This window comes from Talpa occidentalis, unplaced genomic scaffold (assembly GCF_014898055.3).
Source record: "Talpa occidentalis isolate TD23 unplaced genomic scaffold, MPIMG_talOcc4v2.1 talOcc4.10, whole genome shotgun sequence".
NCBI lineage: Eukaryota > Metazoa > Chordata > Mammalia > Eulipotyphla > Talpidae > Talpa > Talpa occidentalis.
This window is the reverse complement of record NW_023600993.1, coordinates 98733871-98757745: the sequence shown is the minus strand read 5'-3', so window position 1 is coordinate 98757745 and position 23875 is coordinate 98733871. Positions and strand designations below refer to the sequence as shown.

Here is a 23875-nt window from a genome sequence, read left to right as displayed (position 1 = left end):
GCTTCGCAACCCAGCGCTCAACCGCTGCGCCACCGGGGAGGCCCCTCTACTGCTCATTTAATAACGCTGAACTGACGGCCAGCAGTGCGATGACTCGTGCCTGGATGAAGTGTGGATGATGCTTCTCTGCAAGGCACGCATAACCTTCCTGTGCTCAGGAACTTCAGCACTGCCCTTGGGAGCCATTTTAAATAGGCAAATCACCAACAAAGACAAAAATGAAAAAAACATGGCACTAAATATAATGCCTGCTTTCAGAAAGAGCTGAAATAAGAAGACAGAGCATCACCTCATTCAACCTCAGCTAGGGACATGCACCTCGGGTGATTCAGGTAATCTGTTGCTCTGGTGTGTGTGTATGCATGTTAGTCAACAAAAACAGAAGCACAAGAAGAATGGGTTTGAAGTCACAGGTAAATTTTAGTGAGTAGGTGAATTCACAGATGTTGAATCTGCAAATAATGAGGACTGCGTCTCTCTGCATGTGTGCACATGTTGTGTGCTCATGTAAGCACACATTAAATCGATCTGGCACAACATTCTGTCACATGTTAGCTCAAACAGGGAGCACCTTTGAGGAATAAAATAGCAAGTAAATAGTCTTCCTTCTGGACTTGCAGGTGGGATATTTCTCAGGGAGGAGGAGAGCTACTTACTGACGATGTGGCCAGTGGTCTGGAAGGCCAGCTCCACTATGTTCCCGTCATGGTCAGAGGCTGCCTGGTGGAACACAGCAAAGATGTTCTTCCAGCCTGAGCGGATGTTGGCCGCCTGCGAGTTCACCATCTGGGCAATGCAGCGGATCACCATGTCCCGGATGGTCGGAGACCTGAGGAAGGAATGGGCAGCCATATCATGTGTACTACAGTGGGAAGAAAATGACCACAGCTCATCGCTCAGAAGTAGAACTTAAAAAACAAAACAAAACAAAACAAAAAAAACAACTTTTTTACAGTGCCCAGTAATCCACATTTATTTTTAAAAGAATCACTAGAGACAACAAAAAGAAAAACAATACCATAACCACTGTGGTAGACACTGTCACGGCTTACCGGGCAGCCATCCTTGATAAAAGAACTGATTTCATATGGGCAGCAACCTGCCTGACTTCAGGGCACCAATCACAAATGGCCTAAGACAACATGACAATCTTTCACTCATGGACCAAAGCCTTAGTTTTCCAGCATCCCTTGCAGCAAGGGCGACTACATGATCTGTTCTGACTGAGACGGAAGAGAAAATCTATGAGCACGGGCGAGGAGGAGTTTCTGAAAGGTTTTTGCTTTTGTCGCTTTCCTCTTGGTCTCATTTTGAACACAGTATGATGCCTGGAGGTAGAGCTGCTGTCCTGCCATCATAAAATAAGCTCAAATCAATCCTGTAGTCAAACAGAAGGGCAGAAGGAGCGGGGGGCCTTAAGGACTGATTGAACAGTGGAACAGAAGTCGGGACTGCTTGCCTCCGATATCTTGGGCCTCCCCGGTGGCGCAGCGGGTTGAGTGCAGTGCTGTGAAGCTGTCCACAGCCTTTGCAGTGTGGGTTCGATTCCGGCTAACTGGGGAGATTCCCACAAGGCACAGCAGACCTCCCCTGTCACGCCCGCTGCTCCCCTCAGCAGTGCTTTTGGTCCATCTGCCTGTTCTGCTCCCCACTCTGTCTCTGGTGAATGCTCTCACCCTCCTGCGCCTCTGGCCTATACCCCAGCTATTGTATGAATACAAAATAAATCTTTAATAAGTCAATAAAACAATGTTTAAAAAAAAAAAAACACAGTCTTGTGGTTTAAGCCATTATTAGTTCATTTGGAAACTCAAAAATTTTCACTCATATTCAAAATTCTGCTACCTACGTGTAACCATTATCCCTCAGGCCCTCACCACCACCACTACCTTGTAAGTCCAAACTTGGACAGTGACAATGGCTGCCTATCATCCTACTGTTCTCATTTTCCATGGATAAATGCTAGGTGATTCTTTAAAATATGTCAAACCATTTCACTTGTCTGCTTAAAGTTACCAATGGCTTCTACCTCTTACAGAGAACAAGCTGAAGTGCTTATCAAGGTCAACAGTTCCCCCATGATGTAGGTGGCGTGCCACCTGCCACTACTGGGATTTCAGCTTTTAGTACAGTCTGCCTTGCTCACTCCTTACCAGTCACACTGGCCTTCTTGGTGTTTTTTTTTTTTTTTGCGTAGAAGAACTGGGGTGAAGGCCAGAGATGCATGGGGAGGGGAAAGAAAGGATTCACCAGAGACAGAATGGGAAGCAGAACAGGTAGATTTCCTGAAATACACCGCTAAGGGGCAGCGGGCATTACAGGAGAGGTCTGCTTCTCCATATGTAGGTTAACTCCCTGACTGGGAATCGAACTCAGGCTGTAGTAGTGATAGCACTGAGACTTAACCCCTAGGCCACCAGGGCCCTGACACTCTGGCCATCTTGTTGCTCCTTAACTATGCCACAAGGCTCTTGTTCTCCTTCTTCTCTCTGCTCAGAATACTCTTCCCAAGGCCATATACAGCTACTTCTAGCTTGTTCCTACTGTATGCATGAAAACAAGGTCACATTATTCTCAGACCCTAGAACACAAAAGGGATAAAAACTTATCTAACTTCTTTGAGGCTATGTTCACAGATAAACTTTGACACACAATGACACAACCTTGTCTGAATCCACTGTTAGTCAAAGTTAAGGGACCACCAACATAGAGCTGGAGGGGGAGGGGGCTTGGGGCAGAATTTGGTTGGGGGTGGAGAGTGAAACACAGAAGGTCATTATTAAAAGAAAATCTCTTGCTATATGAAGAAATTTGCAACTAGCTAATGCACTTCAGCTAGGTCTTTGCTCTTAGCTCACTTTTTTTTTTTTCAATATTGTATTTATTTATTTATACAAGAACCAGGGTATAGGCCAGATGTGCAGGAGGGAGGGAGGATTCACCAGAGACAGAGTGGGGAACAGAACAGGCAGACTGATGAAATACACTGCTGAGGAGAGCAGCAGGCGAGACAGGAGAGGTATGTAGCGCCATGTGGGCCCCTCGCTGTCCGGCCGGGATCGAACTGGTGCTGCAGAGGCTGCGGACAGCTTCACAGGGCTGCGCTCAACTGCCTGCGCCACCAGGGGAGGCCCCTCTTAGCTCACTCTTAAGCCAATAAAATTTAACACCTTTGTTATCAACCCCTTCCCCAAGAAACTAATATAAACCCACTCCATTTCCTAAATGGGGACACAAATTTGACTTCTGGCTCCTGACAACTTGTGCGTGAACTTGCAACAAACTTTCTTTACTCAAAACCTGGTGCCCTAATAATTGGCTTCTATGTGCAGGGAGAAGCAAGCCCATTGCTTGGTAACATTCAGACTCTGTGTAAGGATTGTTTTAACAAATGCTTGGGCAGCCCCATATCAAGGAGTGCTTCCCACCCTCTTACCTGGATTTATTTAATGGTCTTCAAAGCAATCGCCACTACTGACCTACCTACTTATCTATCTTACTCTAATATAAATGATTTACTTTTAAAAATTTATTATGGCGGGCCTCCCCGGTGGCGCAGCAGTTGAGCGCTGGGTTGTGAAGCTGCCCGCAGCCTCTGCAGCGCTGGTTCGATCCCTGGCTGCTCCCCGGCCACCGGAGGAGGGTCCCACATGGCACACAGACCTCTCCTGCCGCCCACTGCTCCCCTCAGCAGTGTACTTCAGTCCTCTGCCTGCTCTGCTCCCCGCTCTGGCTCTGGTGAATTCTCTCACCCTCCCGCGCTTCTGACTGTAACTAGTGCTTGTATAAATAAATAAATAAAAATTAAAAAAAATTTATTATGGCAATTTTGGAACATATATAAAAACAGGGTACTATAAAGAATACCCACATACCCATCATCCAGTTGCAATGACAATCTAGTCAAGGCCAAACAAAAACAGGGACTTTTGACTGTTTTCTTCATTGCTGTATACTCAGCAATTAGAGTAATACCTAGCAGATGGCAGGCCTCAATAAATACAAGATAAATGAAAGAGTAAACAAGCTGACTTCTTGAGAGGGACAGTTGCTGACCTTTTTTATTACCTCCTTGGGGCAGGAATGCTGGGTCACATAATTCTTCAACTAGTTTTAGGCTGCATAGGTTTATGGCTCTTTCTCTGAACAACTCAGCTCCAGTTCTAATAGGAATGCATGCCACATTTATACTAGTTGCAGTGTTGGGATCTGTCCTTCCGGCAGAGGCTACACATAGATCTGAGCATGATTTACTTAGAGACAACAGATGTAAATTAGTCTGTCCATTTTATTTGCTTCCACTTAACAAAAGAGAAAAAAATTAACTGCGTGGTTATTATTAGAAGGTATTTTTAGACCCTCAGGGGGAATGTGACCAAAGGTCTTCCAGAACGTACATACCTGTTTTTCTTCATAATATGCTCAAAGGGCCTCAGAAAATCTTTCTGGAAGCGGAAGTTGGCTAATTCTCCCTTCTCAAGAAACTTCATGGAGAGCTGCCTTAGTGAGTCAACAGCAAAGATAGCCACATCTTCATTGGGGTTACAACCAACCTAAACAGAAAAAAAAAGTCAGGTGAAATAGGCACAGTGCAACAATTGTGTAGGTGGGTTCCAAACACCAAAAATGGGCAAATGTTCTGGAAAGACTACACCAAACTGGTGAGAATAATTACCTTCAGGGAGGGTCAGTTTGGTGGTGATGGTTAAAGTTAGTTTCAGCTGTAATTTTTTTTTAAGGGAAACGTGTTGATATAATTAGAAACTAGTAAGAATATCCTCCTAAAAATCTGGAGGATTCAGGAATACACACCATGTTTACTATGCTGCTCTGCCTCCCCAGGATCGTATGTGTCCTAGTTGAGAACATCAGGTGACTGTTCCAATGACCCTGCTAGAATCCCGAGAGCTAAGTTATTATAGCTGGACTCAGCCATCCATTTCCTTCAAAGTGGGGGATTCTTATGTGCTCCTGTTCCCCAGGGAAAGCAGAACATTTTTCTGAGGTGGTGGAAAGAATAAAAAGCCCCAGAGTGAGCAACTGAACTTTCCACAACTTTGTGCTTATTAGCAGCACTGATTAGAAGGAATGAACATTAGTAACGAAGTTGACAACCACAAAATGTCTAATTATCATCTGCCAGTCTATGTCCTAAGCTTGCCTTTAAATCTAGATAACAGAGAATTGGCATGCAGAGTCTTGACAACAGAATTGCAGGTAGGAAAAGTAACTTCTCTGATCTTAAGTTCCCTCAAAAAAGTTCCACTGAAGATGGAAGTTCAGGTTCTTCCATGGGAAGAGTTGGAAAAACACTTTTGGATTAACACACACACACAAATGTTTATATAGAGAGATAGAATTAAAAGATTTTATAGAATAATTGAGCAATGTTTGGTATAGCTTAGCTGTCACAGGTTTGGACAAGAATGTAAGGTACAGTAAAGTTATGATTCACATTTTCTTTCTGAGCAATTATGTCAAGTGGTCTACTAAGAATTTATTTACCCAGATAGTGAGAAAGATGGTTGCCGAGTCAGATGGTTGCCGATTACTTTATACGAGACTGTTATTCACTAGATGGTACCCTGGGTCATCTGCAGGCTCTGTGGTTGTTTCCTCACTGAGGGTTCAGACAAAAGGAAGTCTCCAAAGAGGCCTTCCCTGAGCACCCATGGCAAGAACCCTGATACACTGCATTGCCTGATCCTTTATTCTCATTTATCTTATCATAAAATGTGGGTGAGCTCCACACAGGCCAGGACCTCATCTGCCTACTTCCTGGCACAAGGCAGTCAGGCAGTTTGTCAACCAGATGATGTGCAGTTAGGTACCTTACTTTGAGCCGATAGGAAATAAGGGAAACAGAGAACCTTGGTTAGCTAGTGTGTCAAGCTAGAAGCAAGATTGCATCTGACAATGCCTCATTTCAGGGGGAAGCTACAGCAGGCTAGCAGCTACCTATGAGAGTCAACAGTGCCTATATCTTCCCCTCTCCACGCCAGTGACCTCACACTGCTAGCTCTAAACAGAAATATGGAGATGCTACAAATTCTTTACCAGCTCTCCACTGTGTTCTACATTCCAATGACAGACTACTTTTTATGGTTTTTCTTCTCTTCAATGTAGAGAGGGCAATTCTCTTTTGGATAAACCAGTTTTTAATAACACTACCTGTAAGCATCTGTTCTACAACCATCCCCATGCCCGTGGAAACGATTTTGAAACCATGAAATGCATTCTGATGGAAAATAGTATTATTAAGCTCTTAAATTTCCCTGAAGAAGCAAATGAAATCAATCCACATTCTTCTTCTGAGTTCCTTATTCAGTGTGTGTGTATGTGCCAGTAAGTACATAAAACCCCTAGTGGAAAGAAAGAAGTTCAGTCTGGCTTTCTCCCAGCAGTTGTCACTTTTAGTTGTCAGCTATCGTTGGTTTGTTTCTGACTTAAAAATAAATGTTAACTTCCTTGACAAATGTTACAGGAAAATGGTGGCATTGGAAGCCAGAATACAAGCAGTAGTAACATTTATGAGTGAAGCTATATAGCCTATAACTTGATCTCTGGTCACTAGAAGGCACTCCAGGATCTGGCAATGTTTTCAAATGCCAATGTTTGTCCAGGGACTTCACAACAACCTTTGTGGTGTGGGATATTTTTAGTATCACTGGATTTTTAATTCATTCTCTGAGTTCCATCAATTCCTACTTTGGGAAATGAATTATAGGAACCCAGAAAATATGGCCAATTCTCTATCACTTCAATTATTTTTTCTCAGTTGTCTGCCTTTCTTTTTCCTTTCTTAATTTTTTCTTTTTTGGGGGTTGGCGGGGAGGACACCAATGGAGTGGTTTTTGAATTTGAAGCAATACCTTATTGAAGTGATCACCAATCACATGCCATATTCGGGACCACTGCAGCCGGATCCGATTCATGTTGTAGTATGATATCTCCACGATCTTCTGCAAGCTGAACATTCGGGGATGGTGGGGAGAAGCCAGCTCATCCATGGACACGGCACACAGCCAACGGACAAAGTCAACTACAGGCCAGACCCAACAACACAGGAGGCCTTATTAGTATTGGCCACACAGTCACAATGCAAGGTTTCTGGAGTTGTCACAGGTGAGTCAAATACATACCTATTGCATTTCCATCCAGTCTGGTGGATCCAGTAAAAATTCTAGGGAGATAATTATAGACATAATAAAATAAAAATTAGATTTGGAAGCTGAAATTTCAATTTTGAGCACTTACAAAAGGCAGGAAGGAAACATTTTAGGTCTGGCACCTCCATGAAAATAAATAACAAGGCATCAAAAGTGCAGAACTGAGCTGAGAGCAGAATACTGATAAAGAGAATGTAAGAAGGGAAGGGAGGCAGAATCAAACTCTAAATAACAGCATGTCATGTGGTGGGAGTGGTAAAGTGAGGACCCCAAAAAGCTGCTTGCTTCTCCATAAGAGCACCAAGAAAAACAAAAACAAAAAACTGGCAGAAAATGATCAAAGTCAACTTTTTCAGAACAGAACTCTGGAAATTAACCAAAAACTTGTGAAAACCTGAGTGCTTATTCAAGAAAAATGGATGAATCTTGGTTTGAATAGTGAATACTGTGACATTTTTAACTAGGCCTATTTTCATTACTTTCTCCCCAGCTCTACAGCAGCCTTGAAAACTAACAGCTTTGAAATACTAGTAACTGGAACCTGATGACCATGGAGAGGGAAATGTCTTACAGTTCCCCCAAAACACTATTTTCAGATTGGCATTATTTGACCTGCGTGGTAGTACCCTGAACAGCCCCATTTGCCAGTCTTGTCTTTATTTGACCTGACTGAAACCTCCTTCAGGGAAAGAGCCATTTCCCCGTTGGCTGGTTGTTTTTTCATAAAAAACAATCGGCAGCAACTGTTTACTGATGCAGTTAACTGAGGTGGCAAAAACAATTGGAACAAACAGGAGATGTGGTCAAAAGCTGAGATGAGACAGCCACAGGAGGCAAAGGAGCCAGGTAATGAAAATAAAGAGCTCAGAATGCTAGGTGAAAACAAAACCAACAAAGAAATAAGAATAAAACACTAAGAGAATTGTTCTGAGAACACTACAATTTATGTCAAATATTCTACACTGTCAATACTGCAAAACTGTCTGTATTAAATGTCCTGGGATAGGTCATTAACCAAGTGAATAGTAGTTCACATGATTATTCAATGGTAATTTTTAGGAGTTTGGTGATTTTAAGAAAATGTGTATTTTCAGCACTGGTACCAAATGAATGTTTTTAAATAATACCTATATTTCTCCTGGATATTTCAGTCCAGTTTGAAGCAAGCAGGAAGGCTTGAGTAAATAATGGAAAGGTTTTGAGTAAAAAAGAAACTGTCAACTCAGCCAGTTCTCATTAAAAATATAAATCATTCTTGGAGAGTTTTTAAAAAGTAATTTCTACTCATGAAACGAAAATTCAAAACATCAGCATAGACAAAAACTCATGTTTTTGACAAAATCTAGTCATAGTGTTACTTATGAATTTTTAAAGGCCATGATACAATTTAAGGTCACAATTCAAATGAATGTGAAGGTCATTTGTTGTGGACCATGTTTGCCACTTTTACTTTCTTAGCAGACAACACTTTGTAATAGTTAAACACCTGAGGAGTCATTCACACCTGGTAGCCACTGAGGATGCCCAGCCACTGGCTAGGCCAGCTTCAGTGGGGAACAGAATTGTTACCTGTCCACAGCTACAACCACGCTCTGAGAGCTGGTCTCGCCCACAGACTCCTGGAAACTGGCCATCTGCCTTTTATCCACTCCACCGCTCACCAAATTACCTGAAACATGATGTGAGGAATGAGTGATACTTCAAAAACAGCCAAGTATCCTTAACAAAGTACCCTGTGCCACCCACAGGCAAAGACGAGACATAAATGAGAATGGTCCACAGGCAAAGGGCCCCTCAACTGATGACAAATGATACTGGGCATTTAAAATACATCCTTATTCCAAGCTCCCTTGTTTGTACCAACCAATTCACTTTCTTAAGTCTTTTACATGTTCATAGTATCAAATGCCTACATTTAGGAATAGAAATGCGAGCTTCTAGAACATGTCATGGCTTGCACCTGCTGAATGCCTGGGTGCTTCCTGGGAGTTCACTCCAGTCATCCTCACCAGCTCCCTGCCACAATCCCTCATCTTCAGAGTCCACACTTGCAACCACTGTATTCTCCCACTGCGACACTCTATGTGGCAACTGGGAGCCTGGTCTCTGCAATCAAGTGGCCTGGGTTTGAAACCCACCTCTGCCACTTGCATGCAGTGTGATTTTGCTCACATTACTTCACCCTCAGTGCATCAGTTTCCTCATTTACAAAACAGGGTTATCGTCCCTACCTCATTGAGTTGTTTAAGCAAGTTAAAGTTTATATATAGAGTATATAAACTAAGTGCCTGGAATGTGGTTTGGCACCTTTGTTTGTTCTCCTTACTCCTATCATTATGTTACACCACTAACAGGAGTCTCTCAATCCAATGCACAGTGAGAAAAAAATCCTACATTCATAAGGATACCATTCAAAAAAAAGCAACTCCCAAATAAAGAGATGCTGACACTTCCTTTTAAAATCTAGAGACATAGGGCCTCCTTAGTGGCACAAGGGGTTAAGTCTCAGCGCAATGAAACTATTGGCAGCCACTGCAGCATGAGTTTGATCCTCGGCCAGGGAACTGACCCACATGGCACAGCAGAGCTCTCTTGTCTCTCTTGCTCCCCTCAGCAGTGTATTTCAGTGGATCCGCCTATTCTGCTCCCCACTCTGTCTCTGGTGAATCCGCTCACCCCTGCCCCTGCACCTCTGGCCTATACCCTACCTCTTGCGTGCATAAATAAATAGCAGAAATCTTAAAAAATAAATAAATAAATAAATAAATCTAGAGACACACCCCCCCCACACCCCTCGAATACCAGGTACTAAAGTTGCAGCCTCCTAAAGAAAATGGTTTCCACCCATCCCCCCATCCCCAACAATGTAGTTACATGTATAGAAAGGAAAATAATGCACCCTGCTGGTTTTGGCAAAATAGGCATTTTACTTGATAGCTGAATCACAATTAAGAGAGCCGAAGCAACACTTCCATTTTCATTCAAAACACAATGCCAGCTGGCACACAGAAAGTGACAGTGCGTGACAGTCTTGATGAAACAAGAAATGTGTCATCCTGGTTAACTTGCAAACCTTGATGGCCAGCTGTGGGGCCTGGTGACTTACTGAGGCCAAGGCCCATGAACTCGTCTCCCGCCAAGGTGTGGCTCTTCAGGCTCCCTTCTCTTTCACGCCCAGACCCAGACAGGTAGCGGGTCTTCACCCCTGTTCCAATCAGCTGAGCGAGCTCCAGCTGGCTGATGCATTTCAAGATCTAATGACAAGAGACAGTGAAGGAATGAGCTCTCACTTTACAGCCTGAGAAGGGCACTATCATCTTAATCATCAAAGTGATCTTGGAAACAGCTTTTCTTTCTTTCTTCTTAGGATGGTTTCCCTAGCCCTGGCTAGGCAATCCATGGAGTATAGGTCTTAAAGATTGACTTTTTAAAAACAATTATTAAAAAGGGAAAAAGAAAATGAGCAAAAGCAAAGCTGTCCAATGGAGGCATGCCACTACACGTTTAATTTACAAATAAGTGCTCAATAAAGAGAGAAAGAGCACTTGATAGAAGGGGATTCCACCCACCATGTACTAAGTGAGCGCACCCTCTAGCTTGGCCCAGCCACCCCCACGGTCTTCCTGCTTGCCCTCTCATAACATATTGGCTTCACTGCTGCCCCTTTAACTTGATGGGTCTGCTCCTATCCCTGGGCCTGGCACTTCTTTACTCTTCCTTATGCCATGGCTCACTCCTTTGATTCTCACCTTAGATATGTCTCCCTCAGAGAGACCTCCTTGACCATGCTGAGATCACACCCCCATCAACATCCCCAGGTGACACTTTTTCCCTTAGCTTCTACCACATTTTGGCATTATGCCATATATTTCTTTGTTCTCTGCCTCACGTGCCAACAGAGCATTAACTCTGTCTTGTTCACTGCTGAATCTCAAGCACTTAAAATAGTTGGCAATCATGATTCGGTTAAGTGGATGAATGTGAATGTGCCCCAGGACAGGTGTGCTGCGGGGGAAGACTAGCTTCCAGGCTTGAGGGGTGGCTCTGGTGCTTGGGGACACTTATTTCACACAAACCTCGACTGAACTTGCCTGAAGAAAAAGAAATCTGTCTCAACATCTCCTGGCTGAAGACTGGCTGCATGAGACTCACAGGCGGGACGACAGGAAGACTTCCAGGCAAACTGTTCAGGCAAATTCCTTCACTGAATTTTCAAGGGAACTTATGACTAAAGTTGAGTTTTTTTCTTTCATGCTAACCTTGTAATACAGTCTGAGAGTACAAGACTCTCAGTGGTATTTTAGAGCTGAGCATTTTTACTTATAAATTGTCTTCCTCTTGATTGAGAGACTTAAAGAGAACTATCCGCTGATTTTCTGCACAGCATGATCTATTAAATTTTCACTAGTAAACCTATCAATGCACCCTCTTTTCCAAAAGCTGGGGACTGTGTATTGTAAAGTACGTCATCTATACTGTACCCAAGAACCTTTGGCTCCAACTTGACTTCTCAAGGCCTCTGACCATCAATTAATTCAACTCAAGTTGTGTCTAACATTCCCAGGTGCTGCTATCTATTTGGCAACTGGCAGGATGGCACAGTACACTGATCACACCTCCCAGGTTAAAAAGTCATAGGAGAGAAAGCAGCTATTCACTGATTCACTAGGTATTTTCAGCAACGTCATTTTAAGTGGCCAGGTAACATTCTAAAGAATGGTGTAACACACTTTAAAAAAAAAAAAAAAAAAAAGAGCAATCTCTCATCCCAAATTCATTGGGAATTTGATGCTGTTTCTAATCTTTTCCTTAGAATAACGATAATTTTGATGAATCACTTTTTTTTTTTTTTTTAATAGAGGCATGTTTTTCTTTATTTATTTGTTTGCTTGTTTGTTTTGTTTATACATGCACTGGGTACAGTCAGAAGCGCGGGAGGGTGAGAGAATTCACCAGAGCCAGAGCGGGGAGCAGAGCAGGCAGAAGGACCGAAGGACACTGCTGAGGGGAGCAGCGGGCGGCAGGAGAGGTCTGCGCGCCATGTGGGACCCTCCTCCGGTGGCCAGGGAGCAGCCGGGGATTGAACCGGCGCCGCAGAGGCCGCGGGCAGCTTCGCAACCCAGCGCTCTACCGCTGCGCCACCGGGGAGGCCCTTGATGAATCACTTTTCAAACATGTTTGTTACATCAATAATTGTCATCCCTAGGTGGTAATCTTTGAACATTGTTTAAAAAAAAGTGAGCCCACGGGCAATCTCCCTCAATGGTACATCGCAAGTGTTGACCATTTCTTTTTAGGTACTATCACAAGAGAAATCAGGCTCCTGGCTTTGTTTTAGATGAGTATGCTGAAGATAAGCACTCCCAGGAAGTGCACAGGCCATGGGGAAGGTGAAGCCAAATTAGGAAGTGCGCCCCATGCCTGCACTGGCCGCTGGTGCCAGGGCCCTCTGTCAGGTGGTGCATCTGAACACACTTCACCCAACATGACCCCAGAGAATCTGACTTTCAGACACAGAAGGTATTTGGATAAGAAAAAACCTACAGTTAAAGTTAGGCTTGATTTCAAGAAAAATGGAACTGACCAAAGAATGACAGTCAGTGAAAGGGAGGCCCGGAGTAAACCTAGAGAAGAAGTAACTGTCAGGCTTTTAAAGGAAAACACATACCTCATGCCAGGAATTCCCAAGGTAGTTGCCATCTGTGTGAGCCACAGTAATAAGTGTCTTTATGGTGTCAATGTTTTTCTGCTTCATTTCTGTGATGCTGGAGCTGGCTGTCAGAAGGGAGAAGCGAGCAAGAGCCTGAACATAGGCATCTCGTTCCAGCTGTAACCGAGAGAGCATGGAGAATCCACCCTTAGTATGACTGTGCTCACATCTGCAGGACTGAGCGCTGGGCTCTCTGAGACCTTCTGCATACACATCAACAGGCTTTATGCACGTGACCAGGCCAGCTATCCCATACGGCATCATGCTAGTGAACATCCCCTAAAGTTCCTTACACACCACATGTTGGAGAACTAGCTCTCGCCTTTCCAACTGGCCTCAAACTTAATGCTCAGCATTCCACTTCCTGTGAAGGGAGTAGGGAAGAAATCTGTTGAATGCTTCAACTAATAAATTCTAGTATCTGCAATAATCCTGCAAGGCAGGCCTATTTTCTCAAGTGAAAAAATGAGGAAATAAATGGTGTCTTTAAAAGAAGTGAGCTATGAGCCTCCCTCGTAGCACAAGGGGTTAAGACACAACCTATGAAGCTATCCACAGCCACTGCAGCACGAGTTCGATCCCCGGCTAGGGAGCAACTCACATGGCACAGCAGACCTCTCCTGACTTGCCTGCTGCTCCCCTCAGCAGTGTATTTCTGTCAATCTGCCTGTTCTGTTCCCCACTCTGTCTATGGTGAATCTTCTCACCTCCCACACCTCTGGCCTGTACCCCAGTTCTTATATGCATAAATAAATAAATCTTAAAAAAAAAAAAAAAAGAAGTGAGCTGTGTCAAAGTTATGTAGCTACTGAAGATGCAGAGCTGGATTCTGAAATCCAGATTTTCTGATGTCAAAAAGTCTGTGGTCCTGGTGCAAAAGAAAATGTCTACCTGAACAAGTAAATGGGACCAGCAGACAGGTTTTCAAAATAAATGGGTGCAAATTTTGACTGATTTAGAAAGTAATGACATGAGACCGACAACCTCCTAATTTCGTTAACAGGCAGGGAATTGTATTTTGCTTTTTTGCTTGAATTTTTCAAGAGTCAAAAGGCTTACTGACATTCATTTTGCAGTGAACTATTTTGTTCCCCAGAGAAGAATTGGAAATAAGGGAAATTATAATTAAAAACTACTCATAAAAAGAAAAAATATCTTAAGTACTGGGAAGGCAAGACTATTTTATCAAATTTGGTCAGTTAGCTTGGACGCCACCTACGCTGAAAGAATGATCTAGCCAAATGTCCAACTTTCCCCTAATAAGGCTATTGCCAGCACAAATCTGTGAGTTTCTTCTCAGCAGGCATACGTAAACAGTTTACTGAGCCATTTCTGGCTAATTAGAAATTTCTGATAATTTCTGAGTTTTGCCAAGTCTAAAAGAACACAGTCCACTGGCATCTCTGGGGCTTTTCTAACTTACGCCCACCTGCATTCCAAAGATGCAAGCAATCCGGATCGCACAGCGGATGCCTTCCAGACACAGGGAGGCCACTTCAGTGTCGTCACAGTTCTGCAGTCCAATGCTGTAGGCGGCCAAGAGTGGCGTCCACACCAGCTGCCAAGGGAGGAAGGTTTCCATAATGTCAACTTCCAGGATGGAAAGGGCACATGGCGGCTGCACTGCTCACGAGGAGCACAGCCAGAAGAGCAGCTCACTGCTACTCTGATTCCCACAGATTCCATTCACAATACAAGAGTTCCTCCTGAATTCTGGGCAAAGCTATTGCTATAGAGGTGTTAGTTACTAAATGTAGAGAGAGGAAATAGGTGGTGAGTGTGCCGCCACCATCACATCCACCTGTGCCCACGGCAGATGCACTGATTAGTCAGAGACTCATGGCAGCCATTACCAATCACAGGCTGGCTGCCAAAATGTACAAGTGACTTATGTTCTCTAAACTAAGCTTATGAAAAGGTTCCTTATTATTTTGAATTGAGGTGGTATTAACTTATAGTGATGTAGGTTTTAGGCATACAGTTTTTCCTCACCTCAGCACCTAATTCAAATTATTTAAACTTTTCCTTCAATTTTCTGGTGAATCTGTTGGAAATAAAAGCTAACAAAAATCTCGAACTTAATGACTAAGGAGACTGACAATTATTATATCTTAGAGAAAAACTAATGCTATGTATATAGAATGTTTCTTTTCCAGACATTTAAAATGCAGAGACTTCACCTAATCTCACCTGATAAACCGGCCCTGAGGCTACTCAGATACAGCTCACAATAAAATGGTTTCTTTGGCCAGAGTAACTACTAATTCATTCAATCCCCAGCAGCCCTGACAACAATACTGTTTCTGACCCCATTGCACAGATGATGAAGAGAGAGAGGCTGAGCGCTCTGATCAAGGTCACTACAAAGCAGCTAAGGCAAGATTCCAATGGGACAAAGCCCACATTTGCAGCTAAGGCAGGCACTTCCCCAGCATCATCAAAGGGCTTCCAGGAAGGCCCTGCTTCAGTCACTGGCTCAGAGAGAAGCACACACACTTGGCCTTTGCTCTCTTCGATCTCTTCACCATTATAACTCTCTGGTCAGCTTCCAGCTGGGCAGCTCCAGAGTCAGGCTTAGCCACATCCTCTCTCACCTTGAACATTGGCCGGACGTGATCCAAGTGAGTGGCGCTGGTAAATGGAGCTTTGGCGTGGCTCACAGCCTCCATCAGAGCTTTGGCTGTTTTAGCCATTTGTTCCATCTCCAAATTGTATAGTAGCCTCCGTTGTTTTTCACTAGCTACATCTACAAAGAAATAAGAGCATGGCAATAGCAGCTTATACCCACTAAATGCCTGCTATGTGCCAGGCACAATTTCAGGATTTTTGTTACAAATATTACAATTTTGCTGATGGAAACAATGAGGCTCAGAGAAGTTAAGTACTTGCCCAAGGTCATGCAGGAGTAAGTAGTAGCGTAGGGACTTGAACCCAGGCAGTGTGGTACTAAAGCCTGTGTCTAAATCCCTCCACTCTGCTGCCTCTTGACAAAAAAATGGAGTTTCACAGGGGACTTAACTAACAGAATCCTCACAGAGATTGGCACAATCACCACAAGCAAAGTTTTAAGGAACATTTCTGGGGAGTAATTTAGCTCCCAGATTACTTATTTTATATTCCCTCTTGTAACTAATCAAAAATCTAGCAAGAAAATGGTGATATTATGAGGGAACCAATGAGGGAACCAACAGAATCACAATAATTAATTTAATCACATTTCTTATTCAGACACCTACATATGCAAATCAAATTTATCATCAGGGACTTTAATCATGCATTCTGATACACTCAAAAATTGAAATCAATAGAAATAATTTGCCATTAGACCTTACTCTGCTTAGTAGATTTGGTTGCGATTGTATGCTCTTTTGTTTCTTTCATTGCAATTTTCTTGCCTTCAATCTCTTCGTAGATGCTGGAGAGATACTCTTCTGGTAAATCTTTACTATCGTTGATACCCCGATTCATTTTAATATACTGCTCTTTTGTCATTTTATTTTTTACCTAAAATTAAAAACCACTTAGAAAATGGCCAATCGTGCAAAATCACTTATTTAGCCACAGTATAGGTCACTAAATCTTTTACCTGAGGGCTGTGCAAGTCTGTAGTTAGCATGATGATTGAATATGCGAGGACATATGCAGTGTCAGCACTAGCAAACAGAGTTTGCCTGGAAGAAAAGATTACAATGTGAGAACACGGCTGGACATGCAGCTGGAGGTGCACTGCTAATAGGGAGACACTTCACAAAAAGCAGCCAGGTGTACCCCATGATGCCAGAGACTTCATCATCACAGAATGAAGACCAACGTCCCTGACTGTAGAAAAGCTAACTGATTCTGCCTTTGCCAACCATACCATCTCACCGGGACCAATTAATATGAAAACTGTATTGCCTTGAGAAGCAGAATTGTTACCCAAATGTTTCCATTCAACAGTTTTCACATCAACTTCCAGACATTCTCAACTGGAAGGAGCATGAGCTTCTGAAGGAGCATGAGCTTCTGAAGGAGCATGAGCTTCTGAAACAATTTATATTAAATTCTGGCTCTGCCACTTAATAGCTAATTAATTACTAAATTAATTAAATGAAATGTCTGTCATGGCATGGCTGACACACAGGAATATATGTTCTGTTCAATTTCCACTTCCTACAAAATAAGGCCTACTTATCGCAAATGGCCCCAAGATAAAATCCGACACTTATGCAGGTTTTATTAGTCACATGGTCATTTTTGTAACCTGCTAATCAGTCTGTAACCAAACAGACCCAGAATCTTCTACATCTACCCAATATATTAAATCAGGGATCGGTTCTTGATTAAGGAAGTGCCTCCCTTAACTTATAAAATCACTCTTTGATTGTAATTCACGGTTTGGGCTCTAGCCTCCTGGTCCTCCAACTCCTCGTCTGTAGAAAGGGTACACAAACACTTGCTTGAGGTTTCATGTGGGCTCATCCCTGAGAGCACACCAGGCACATAACCTTTAGTTACCTGGCAGAGATTTTAAGATTAGACTCAACTTCCAACCAAATTACAATTAATGTCTGAGGTAGGTGAAAGGTAATATGGAAGGGGTGTAAACATGACACGCACCCCTGGTTGCACTCTATGTATCTTGCAGCAAACTTCTCCATTAACCGATCAATTTTCTGGGCTTCTCCAGGTAGGCGGAAACCTTCTAGAAACGTTCGCAATGCTGAGACAAACTCCTTTTCACAGAAGTCAAGTTGGTCCACGTAGGCATACATCACCTCCTTATTGAATCGTGTGCTGTCTCCCAGAAAATCACCTACTTGGGTCTGAAACATACACACATCTAGAAGTTGTCAAATATGAGCCTACAATAAAAGACACTTCAGGATTGCGGGGGTGGGGGTGAAGTGAGGAGAGGGTTAGGAGAACGCCCCAGCATTAGTAAGCACCCAGAGCAGGCTTATCTGCTGGAAAACTAGGTGACTCCTTCAGCCTGCCCACCCACTGATTCTAGGTTCAGTCTGTCCTGCTGCAGATGAAGGAAGAGGAGGAGACACAAGAGGTGGAAAAATGGAGGAATGATGGGACACATTCTGGAAGGTTAACTGCAGACAGAGAACCCAAAGTACAATTTCTAGCAGTCAAGATACACTTTTAGCTCTAACACCATTCTACCAAATACACAACTGCCTGCTGGGAGGTTAGTTTATTCCCTTCAAAGAACTGATTCCAACACTAGTGAAAGGGATAAATAGGACCACGGTAAGCAGGGGTATGAACAGTAGCCAGTGGCCGACCTTTAGGTCAAAGCCATAAAGGTTTTAGAACCACCTGAAGGAACCCACATTCAAGTGCCCAAGCCTCAGACTTACAGAATCAAGGCGCTCCTCCTGGTGCAGGAATTGGGCAATGTCTTCAACTGACGTTCCCAGCATGCCCTGCTCCTGAAGAAACTGGATCCCTCTCTTGGGTTTCTTGTTGAATCTGTTTCAAGAAGAGAGAGTACAAGGGTTGCTTATTTCAAAATATGGAGGACAGAAAAGGCTGGCTGGCATTTGAGGCAGATTACAGTATCAGCATGAAGGCTAATCACTGCAACACATAATCACACCAACACATCAGTTTGGAAGGGCTGTTGGGTTTGGTAGGTTTTCTAAATTCCACCTTTAATTTCTGACCTAGCTATAGCAGCATCTGCTGGTTGTCACCCAATGTCCATTCTCCCCTTCTCCAATACCAATAAAACCTTATATATTTAGCTAGGTAAACAAGTATCTGGATCAAAACTACATTTGCCCACCTCCTTTAAACAAAGTATGGTCATGTGATAAAGTTCTGGCCAGTGGGACGTGAGCCAAAGTGGTGAGGGGATTTCTAGGAAGAGTCCTTAAACAAAGCTGACTTGGCTGGAAAGTATGTATTTTTTGCACTTTCCCACTCCTTTCCTGGAATATATGCATGATGACAGGGAACCAAAGTCACTGGTGATCCAGTGGTCATCTTAAACCTTGAGGCAACACTGAAACTAGAAATGTAGATGATGATGAAGCAGAGATCAAAGGAGCCTGGAATCGCTGATGTCCATCAGAGTCACCATAGCAGCTCTGCACTGACTACTCTGGGATTTCCTTTAAGAGTGCTGAAGCACTGTTACTTTGTAGTGCCTCTGAAAGGCAGGCAAACTTAATTAATGTTTAGATTCAATTTGTTATTAAACAGGCCCTGCTTTATAGAATGCTATTCATAATCAAGCACAACTTGTGGCAGAGCTGTTAAGGATGGACATGAATAGGGTGAAAAAGAGAACAACTCAGGACCTGCTTGGATAGTGTGGTTACAGAAGGCCTCTTTGAGGAAGAGATGTTTTGATAAATCTGAAGGATGAAAAAGGCCTGAGAGTGCTCAAAAGCAGGGAGGCAATGGTGAAGAAATAGCTGAGGCATTGAAATAGCTGAAATGCATTGCGTGACTGAGGGCTATTGGCAGGAGATGAGGTCAGTGAGGCTGGAACAGGCTGTGATGAAGAAATGGGAAACATGGGAAGATTATAGGCAGGGGAGTGATAAGACCTGAATTACGCTTTTAAGAGGACTTTAACTGCTATGGGGAGAACAGACAGGGGGTGAGCAGGAATAGTGAAAGTGGAAATGAGATTAATACTTCATTAATAAATGAGAATTATAACTTCAATTTTTAAAATAAACCGAATTTACTGAGTTAACGAATCATTCAAAAGCTGGACAGAGGGCCTCCCCTGGTGGCACAGAGATTGAGCGCTGTGCTGTGAAGCTGCCCACAGCTTCTGCAGCGCTGGTTCTATCCCCGGCCGCAGGTGAGGATCCCACATGGCGCGACAGACCTCTCCTGCCGTGCCCGTTGCTCCCCTCAGCAGTGTATTTCGTCGGTCTGCCTGTTCTGTTCCCCGCTCTGGCTTTGGTGAATTCGCTCACCCTCCCGCGCTTCTGACTGTACCCAGTGCTTGTATAAATAAATAAATAAATAAATCTTTAAAAAAAAAAAAGGCTGGACAGAGGGCCTCCCTGGTGGCACAAGGGGTTAAGACGCAACCTATGAAGCTACCTGCAGCCACTGTAGCACGAGTTCGATCCCTGGCCAGGGAGCTACCCACATGGAGCAGCAGACCTCTCCTGACTCGCCTGCTGCTCCCCTCAGCAGTGTATTTCCATCGATCTGCCTGTTCTGTTCCCCACTCTGTCTCTGGTGAATCCTCTCACCCTCCCGTGCATCTGGCCTGTACCCTGGTTCTTATATGAATAAATAAATCTTTGGAAAAAAAAAAAAAAGGACAACAAGGTAGTAACAATAAGGGTGTGGCTATATGGGAATATTTCCTTAATTTTCAAACATGTAAGGTTGAAGTACCACCATGGTGACAAATTACTTCTAAATGATTCAGAAAAACAATAAACATATATAAACCTAATATGGCAAATGTTAATTTTTCTGTTTTTTGAGCTTTCTCATAATATATAATTGGAAAACAAAAACATTACTACTGGTAATTTCCTCTAGGTAATTTTATCAGCAATTTTTACATTCTTGTTTTGTATTTTTCTGTCCTCTAAATTGGTTTCATTTTTTCATTATGCAAACAAACAAACAAACAAAACCTAGTCATCAATCACAAGAAAGTATTAAATCTCTACCCCCAGCAAAATCTCCCTCTGTCTGGCTCAATCAGGCTCAGGTAAAAGTACCAGTAATGAGCATTTCCCCTTGAGAGTCTGTCTAGGTTCTCAGAGGAGACTGGCTTTGTCAGAGGCCCAAAAGATCCAGCTGGAGTGACAGCCATACTCACAGGTCAATGCCATGTTCAATGATTTCCTTTTGTTGCTTGATGACTTCAAACTGCTCTGGATCATCCTGGACAGTTGTCTGGGTCCCTGAGGACATGGTGGACTCCAAGGAAGTTACACTGCTCCGTCTTGCCATGTCAAGGCCTTTCCCATCCCCCATTTCCTGATCTGTGCTCCTGTCCTGACCTGCAGGGATATCAAGGCAAAGGAAACCAAATAAGCAGGTGGGACACAGACACAGCTGAGCTCAGGTCTGGCCATGTGATTGCCTTTCCCAAATCTGTAACAATAAAGCTGGTACTGTAAGGACCAAATGCATGAAAACTTGGTATCATTCAAACACTTTAATTAAATACTTATTTTTTGGTGGAACTTGATAAGCTGACTCTAAAATGCACATGAAAGAATAAAAATGTAAAAACAGCCAAGACACTTGAAAAACAATGAACAGGAAAACCTGCGCAAACTATAGAACTCCAGTCATTTGAAAAGCATGGTACTGGTGTGAGAACAGACAAGTCAGTAGAATAGAAGAGAAAATTCAGAGACAGACTAACGCACACAAGGGAACTCGGTATGTCATAAAGGAGGTGCTTCAAAAGTGAGGGAGGAACTCCTAAAAAGAGGTAAAAAAAATCAACACAAGCTCTCCACTTGGAAAATGAGGGAGGATCATAACTCACACTATTCCCCCAGAGAAGCAAAATCTTTAGAATATGACAGGAATTTCGCAACCTGAAGTGTTTTGCTAGCTCTACGACAATGACACCGAGGCAACTTTCCCGCAGCCCTAAGGAGCCTGTCGAGAACTGAGGTAGCGGTAGAAGCAGTAACACCCCCTCACCGAGGCTGGTCTGGTGGTTGGGATTCACATACAGGTCTTTGCTCCATTCCACCATGCACTTGAGGATGGACACGAGGCACTCCAGGCCCTTCTTCCTCAGACTGAGCTCCTGAAGGACGGAAGTGACACGGCAGAGACATAGCAGATAAATTAAGTGCAGATACCAAGCAGGCATCTCAGACGTTCAGGATTATTCAGTACAAAACCCAAGGAAAAGTTAACCGGTAGCACAAGTATTGAAAGGGCATGCTGCAGAGAGCCCCGAACACCTCTACAAACACCCTTGCAGCCAAACCGTGGGGTGGGTGCTTTCCTAAAATTAACACCACTTGGATTTTTAAAAGAAAGGTCTCATTCTTAGTTTGGATAATTTTAAAAAACACTTGAAACTTTTATTTCTAGTAACAGGATGTTGTTAATCAGTGAAAAGAGAAAGAATATTATACAAGTGAGCAAATATGGATAAAGCCTTATCCTTAAACACCCGCAACTGCATTCCATTTTAAGGCTCACTCTACAAGTAAATAAAAACACTGATTTTAAAAAAAGAAAAAGCATTTTACATAAAAAAAAGTTGAATGAGCTGCAGAAGACAATGAAAATGCAAATATTTTAGACACAAAACAGCATCTAAGGTGGTACAGACTTTTCTGTGAATCTAATAACTAAGGACCTTTTTTTAGGAAAAATGCCCAGACACCAAAATTCTACCCATAATTTCAGGCAGCTCACAGACCTTCTGACTGTTCATTTAGGATCCTATTCTTCGTAGGTATCTTAATAATGTGTCAGTCTCCTAGTAAGAGGCTGTCTGCTCTGCCTATACCGGAGACTAAGATCCTGTTTCCACACCATCTTTGGAAAGGTGACGTGATCTCGCTGAGTCCAGCTTAACTGTCCCCTTCCCCTCCTTGGGAGACAGGCCTGAGGCCTGTTAAAAAGACAGCCTCCCACTCCCAGCTCTTCTCTACACCCACATCTTCCTTGTTTGCTTCAAGTGCTGCGCCAGCAGCAGTTGTGTGCCAGCATGCGTGTGTGTGTTCACTTTTGTGAACAAAACGGCACTGAGAACAGTACCTGGACATGACAAATGTTTATTGAAATGAATGAACGTTCAATATAAACAAGCGTTCTCAGTATTTTTACCTGCAGAGGTGTCATTCCCAGCTCGTGTCCACTTCTTCCCTGAGCGATTTTGGATAAATCATTTACAAGGCGCTCAAAAATGTTAGCAGCATTTAAATCACAGTCGTAGTTGACATAAATATCCACAACACACTGGGCATCTTGGAAAATAACACAGATATGAGAAATTCTGATGGAACACAAGTAGCAGCTATGTATTCTTATTAAATGAGATCCTTTTATCAAATTCCTTTCCCAGAGAACTACTGACTCAGGTAGACAAACCTCATTCAGGAAATGGATGCTGGAAGTGCTAAGAAGGTCTAGCTTTAGTATTCACTGAATCTCAGGCAACTCATTCCACCTCCCCAAGGCTCCTTTCCTCATCAAAAAAGGGGACAACAGTTGCCTGGCCCACCTCTAGAAGTTGTATATTACGTTTGATGAAATTACTTGTCTGAATGACAGACAAGTGGCCAACAAGGATCAGCAGCACCATTCCATTGGCCCTGTGACCAACAAATGCACATAGCTTATAGGAAGGTGGCCAGCTGTTCTGGTTTTCCAGGGCTTTCTAGGGGCTTTCCCAGGAATGGGGGGGGGGGTTCCCAAGACTCAGACTTCCAGTGCTAAAACCAGAAAGTCCTGGGCAAACGAGACTGAGTCGGCCATATTCTAAAGCAGAGGTGGTGTGGGACTAGTTACTAGGTTAGAATATTTGCCTTTAAGGTAATGATTTTCCCAACATGTCAGTAAAACTCTAAAAGGAGGTCTTAATCTCAACTTCGGAAAATGAAGCACTGAAAGTGTTTCTGGGCCAATAAAATGGATGAGCACCCTCAGGGGGGAAATACCTGCACAGATCCTTGTCAGAGTCTGAATAACCATCCACCTGTGCTCAAAAGAACTTGTTGATGTTTCTAAAATGTTCAGGAAAATCTCCTTGAAAAAGACCTATATGACATGAAGACAAAGGAGGACACTGGTAAACAAACAGTTGTAGGGTTCAAAACCCCCAAACACTTTAAAGTAGTGAAGTGGCTTGGACAGACAGAGCAGAGCTGAGCACAGGTGCTGCTGGACAGCATGGGACTCTGGCCTTGGTGTGACAGCTCGGGGATAGGGCCATGGTGACCTGGAGGCCGTGGGTCCTATCAGAGGAAGCAGTTGCCATGAACTGCCAAACGGACAGGCAGGATCAGGGTTGTGATTTTTCAAGAGAAACCAGAAA

General features: G+C 43.3%; 1 protein-coding gene across 2 annotated transcripts in view; it reads right to left on the bottom strand.

Annotated features, from left to right (window-relative positions):
- The window catches only part of ARFGEF2 (ADP ribosylation factor guanine nucleotide exchange factor 2), an 80887-nt gene that overhangs the window by 19994 nt on the left and 37018 nt on the right, over positions 1-23875 (bottom strand). For both annotated transcript variants that reach the window (XM_037500001.2, XM_037499993.2), the window contains exons 11-27: positions 23499-23598; positions 22666-22805; positions 21520-21628; positions 20678-20861; positions 18231-18342; positions 17479-17684; positions 16466-16550; positions 16212-16383; positions 15474-15625; positions 14309-14437; positions 12838-12996; positions 10276-10423; positions 8739-8838; positions 7143-7183; positions 6873-7042; positions 4402-4553; positions 657-829 (exon numbers count right to left, since the gene is read on the bottom strand). In XM_037500001.2, coding sequence (XP_037355898.1) covers positions 657-829; positions 4402-4553; positions 6873-7042; positions 7143-7183; positions 8739-8838; positions 10276-10423; positions 12838-12996; positions 14309-14437; positions 15474-15625; positions 16212-16383; positions 16466-16550; positions 17479-17684; positions 18231-18342; positions 20678-20861; positions 21520-21628; positions 22666-22805; positions 23499-23598 — 2332 coding nt within the window. The remainder of the gene's footprint in view (positions 1-656; positions 830-4401; positions 4554-6872; positions 7043-7142; positions 7184-8738; positions 8839-10275; positions 10424-12837; positions 12997-14308; positions 14438-15473; positions 15626-16211; positions 16384-16465; positions 16551-17478; positions 17685-18230; positions 18343-20677; positions 20862-21519; positions 21629-22665; positions 22806-23498; positions 23599-23875) is intronic.